Here is a 5,281-nt window from a genome sequence, read left to right on the forward strand (position 1 = left end):
AAGAGAGACATAATTACAATTATATATATATATATATATATATATATATATATATATATATATATATATATATATATATATATATATATATATATATATATATATATATATATAATATGCTTATAATTGTGATTAATATTGACTTTGAATATTGTAAAAAATAAATAATATTTATAAAGCTATATTTCAAAAACGAATAATAAAATATATTTAATAATATGTAAAGAATCTTCTATATAAGTACAAACAATACATGTTTTAGATTAACATGATGTTATACAAATGTTGACATAAAAACGAAGTTGGCTGTTCAATAAACTTGGGTTATTGCATGGTAGATAGGAGACACACCATCATTAATACGGCAAAGGAATATGCATTTGAATAAAAATAATATATATTTATACACAAAACATTAGAATTTAAGAGAGCATCACCATAATGCACTTGTACACAATTTAAAGTAAATAACAAATTAATAATGTGAATGTCTTAAAATTGAAATATGTGGTGTCCCATTTTCTTCATCATCTCCATCAGACATTGACGAGTCATCATCAGAATCCTGTTAAACAGAGGGAAAATGGTTCATCAGTTGTGTGGTTGCAATTTCATAAATCAGACTCAAAATCAAAATATTAATCTGTCAAAACAAAAGATGTTACAGTAACATAAATAATTAGATGAAAAATACTTTTGAATTAATTAATAATATTTAACCTGATGATGATAATGACGCTGGATACTTTTATGAATGGCTCCCATAGTTCTAATAATTATACACATAGGTATAATAATTCCACTGGCCCTTAGTATAAAAATCTAGAAACACATTAATTCATAAAGTTAAAAGATTAATAATAAACCGGAAACAATCAATTAACAAGTACTAATTACCGTAAGAATTGTGAATGGGTAATCTTCCATTCCACTTGTAAGCAAAGCAAAAAGATGTCTTAGAAGTAATAGGAGAGTAAACTGCAAAAACAAAAATAACTAGTTAATTAAGCCTCTTAAAAAATAGCTAAAATTAATTTCAATAAATAAAAATAGAAAACGTTACAGCTAAAGCCAGTGATCGACAACAAAACGCGCTTCTATCAGCAGCATAAGTGCATTCAACGTAATTGTTTTCTCTTACACCTTCTTCATATTCAACTATTCTTCTGTTCAATAATGCTTCTTCTTCTCTCCTTGATATCTCAAGGCTATATCTGTAAATTCCAATCAAAATTAATTCTATTTATTATACAAATAAACCTGTTATGTTTTACAAAATACTTCATTTCAGAAAAATAATCACCTAATGGTCATTACTTCATTAGAATTTTTACATTTCTTTGGTGCTGGTGCTGTATATCCAGGTTCATATTGCTGCAAAAATAAATATTAATATTTATTAGTTATCAGATGCTGGGTTCGAATCTGCGACATCGGAGGTGTATCTTTATAAGATTCATACATACTTGTAAGCAAATTTCACAAGTTGTGTTTCCTTTCTCATTGCACCATGTTTGAATGCAATCTCTATGAGCGAACTGCAAAAAATTCAGAATCTCTATGAAAAACGAGAAAATCTAGAAAAGGTTAAGGAATTTTGATTTTACCTTGACTGTTCCGGAACAAGCACAAGGAGCTTCTAAGCTTTTGAAGCTTTCAAATTCTTCTTCATGACATATTCTACAACGAGAAAATCCTGAAATTGGTTTCAAATCATCAATGAACAAAACAACTTCTCCTCCCATGTTTCTTAAAACTTGTGCTTTGGTTTTCAAATTTTGTGTCTGGCACACTCTGTTTTTCTCTGTTTTTTTTTTCTCTCTAGAATCTAGGATTTATATGTAGATTTAAATTTTGGATTTACGATATTGTCCTTGTATTACTTTTCAAGAAATTAGTTTGTTAATATTAATAAGAGTAGGACTTTTCTCCTTTATTAATAATCCTTTTCTTCTTATTTTTTTGTTTAATTTATGGAAGCTTAATATTAGAGTAAAAAAATGAAGGCTAGCCTTGAACCCTTCAATATAAGAAATGGACTTGAAGTTAAGAGTCTAAGAAAATCTCATTTGGGCATGCTTTGAAGCATTTAATTTAGAAAAAATAAATAAGAAAACATACATGAAAATTTATATGTTTGCACTCTCTAAGATATTTAAAATCTCACTACTTTTGTTTTGATTCTTATTTAAAAAGTTTGCACATATATTATCGAATATTGTACCATCACTTCTCATTAAAAAATACATTGCACCTTCTCTTTCAACTCAAGACCGAGCAACTACTTGATACGCACAACTACTTCTTACATGCACAAAATTATGAATACTCCTAACATGCCACAATATATTTTTTATTAAGTCACAATATATTATTTACACGCACATCAATTCATTAGAAGCACAAAAATATAATATTTATTACTATAATAAAATAATAATTGTAAATATGCTTAAATGTAATTTTTACCTTCCAAATTTCCTAATTGTTTGATTTGATCTTAAATTTTAATTGTCTAATTTTGACCTGTAAGACCCCAATTTTGATCCTAAGATCCCTCATGCTATCTCATCATATGCATTAGCATTGGGATCACAACTTGACATCCTTCTCACCCCCCATTCATTGGATTTGCATTTGAAGAGATTACCAAGCACTTTTGATTTATCATACTTTGTTTTTCATTATTTACTAACCAAAATACCAAAAATATGTCAATGTATAGTTTGTTATTTTTGTAAGTAGTGTGTATGCTCACATATGCTCCATCAAGATCATACTTAGGGTTTAAGACCCTAAATGCAAGGAGCTCAATCAAGAATTGATTTACTTTGGCTCTAAGTGTCATATATGGATCCCCATGATCTTCACATGTTATTTTGATCAAGAAATCATCAAAAATTTGGGGTTTGTTTTCCTTGGAAACCCTAATTCATCTGGGTATCTTGTGTAACTTCTTCAACAAGTTTCTTCAACAATTGATCAAATATTTAAGGGACATTTCACATTATATCACCTTATGCATATATGATCCTGCATGAGTCTCAAAAGTCAAGAGAATGTCAAGTTAGCAAGTTGGTTCATGGTGGTTGACTAGAGGAAGTCAACTGGTCAAAACTGGGGTTCCCTAGACCCTATCTCCTACAATCTTTGTCATATGAAAATGATTTCAAGAGCAGAGTTACTCTAAGTGACATTCCAAACAATGTCCATGTTGAGGTCTAGATCTAATTTTGCTTGGAAAGACATTTTTTATGGTGAAAGATTATAGGTCATTTTGTCTAAACCCTAGTTTGGAGGTCAACTTCTCAAGGCCATAAATTGCTCAATTTTTATGAGATGAAATCCATTTAAATTGTATGATTAAATTCAAGATGTCTACTTCAACTTTGATGTTTGAAGGAAGTACAAATTCAACTTGCAAATGCATGTGCCAAGAGGAAACATTAGAGGTCATTTTGGGCCAATACCATTGAACAAGTGATTTTCCTCAACTTCTAAAATTCATAACTCCTTCATGCCAAATCCAAATGAGGTCAAATTTGTGACTAAATTGAAGAGGTTTGAAAGAGATGCAACTTTAATTAAGGAACTTTTCTCATTTGAAATCCATAGAAAAAGTTATTCAAGATGGAAGAAGTGAACATTTGACTTGGGACTTAGAAAATTTTCAAATATGTTTGATTTCCCAAACTTCCACCTCAAAATTCATCATGATCCAAGCTTTAAATGAAAAAGTGTTCAACATGAAAGTTGTTCCCCTTGATCTCACCTTTTCAAAATATCCAATATCATCTCATTTAGATTAAAATTGAGGTTAGGAATTTGACAAACCATATTTAATTTAATGCATTATTTTTAGTATTCTTAAATTGAATAAATGTCAAATAATTGTGTTGAGCCATTTTGATTGTTTGTATGAGTTTGAATTATGTTGTTGGGTCTTGGTCAAGGTTGATTTGACTTTGCTAGGTTAAGATCATTGGATTTAGGGGATTGATGGAATGCACATTCCATCTCCCAAAATGAATTAATGATCTTAATTTGGTAAAAGTCCTCATTTGTCCAATTTGAGTTTTATCTATTCCCTTCCCTCTTCATCTTATTCCACTTCTTTATGCATTCATGTCATGGTCCTATGATATCTCAATGTCCTAAGGCTAGTTGATTGAAAATCAACATAAGTATGGATGAGATTAGGCCACCTCTTTTGCATATTCTTTTTGTGTGTGATATGTTTCATGATCATAGTCCATTATACTATGTCTCTAACATGCATTAGCACCAAAATTCTATTGCCCGGCCTCAAATAGTTGTGACTTCTACATAAGTCCAAATACGATTGCTTAACATAACGCTAAATTTTTGACACAAAAGGCATTGCATTCTAGTTAGTGAGATTGTAAGTCTCCCCTCTTTCATGGTATTGTGTGTGTAGCGGTGTATTCGTCGCTATATGATTTATCGATTAAATCATAAGCAAGTTATACAATGAAATTTCGAGTCGCCACCGCACTTTTATTTATCCAAAGGACTGGCTAAAAAGCGAACAAAAGCCTAAGAAGTTTTACACGTAGAAAACTAATAAAAAGATCAGAGAGTCTGGGTAAGGGGTAAATTACGCAATGGGAAGGTGTTAGGCACCCACTACGTCCTAGGTACTCCTAGGGAGCCCTTTTCACACTTGTTGTAAAATATTGTTATTTGTTATGACATAAGTATTGTGCAAACATGATTGGGATGATGAGAAAAGAATGTACAAGTTTTTATTGGGTTTGAACGGATGAACCCGCTGCCTACGTACCTTCCATCAAAGGTAAGGATCAAAACGCCGTAGTTCGGCTAAAAGATTTCAAAAAGTTGGTGGATTCAATTTTAAACACAAGCACTGAGGCTTTTCATTATCAATGGGAGATCACTCGACCAAAACCAACATCCACCATGCGAGGATAGCTTCGACGTACTAGAGGGGTTAGCCCTGTTTTCAGTACGGAAGTCTTACTGTCGACTCACTAAGGATAGGCAAGATTTACATCAACCACAATGATAATTGAAACCTATGGCTAATGCATGAAAAGATTAACAATGGACAGAGCCAAAACAAGTGAATGAGTGAAGTTAATTGATTGTGATTATGAAAGTGGAGTCAAAGTATGATTAAGATTGATTTGAAAGAAGTATTATGAAAATGGAGTTTGAAAAAAGTCAAGGACTTGGGGTCCAGGTTTTTAGTTTGAAAAAAAACATGAAGATGTTTGCACAATATCTATGTCAAGTTTGA

The 5,281-nt window shown here is 31.0% G+C and overlaps 1 protein-coding gene across 1 annotated transcript; it reads right to left on the bottom strand.

Annotated features, from left to right (window-relative positions):
• Window positions 1-356: 356 nt before the first annotated feature.
• On the bottom strand, window positions 357-1,862 carry LOC127097617 (uncharacterized). Its single transcript, XM_051036119.1, has 7 exons — window positions 1,608-1,862; window positions 1,467-1,538; window positions 1,304-1,374; window positions 1,064-1,214; window positions 898-978; window positions 721-822; window positions 357-565 (listed from the first exon to the last, which is right to left on the bottom strand). Exons 1-7 carry the CDS (start codon window positions 1,743-1,745, stop codon window positions 476-478), a joined length of 705 nt encoding a protein of 234 aa, XP_050892076.1. The 5' UTR covers window positions 1,746-1,862; the 3' UTR covers window positions 357-475.
• Window positions 1,863-5,281: the final 3,419 nt, after the last annotated feature.

This window comes from Lathyrus oleraceus, chromosome 6 (genome assembly GCF_024323335.1).
Source record: "Lathyrus oleraceus cultivar Zhongwan6 chromosome 6, CAAS_Psat_ZW6_1.0, whole genome shotgun sequence".
Classification (NCBI taxonomy): Eukaryota; Viridiplantae; Streptophyta; class Magnoliopsida; order Fabales; family Fabaceae; genus Lathyrus; species Lathyrus oleraceus.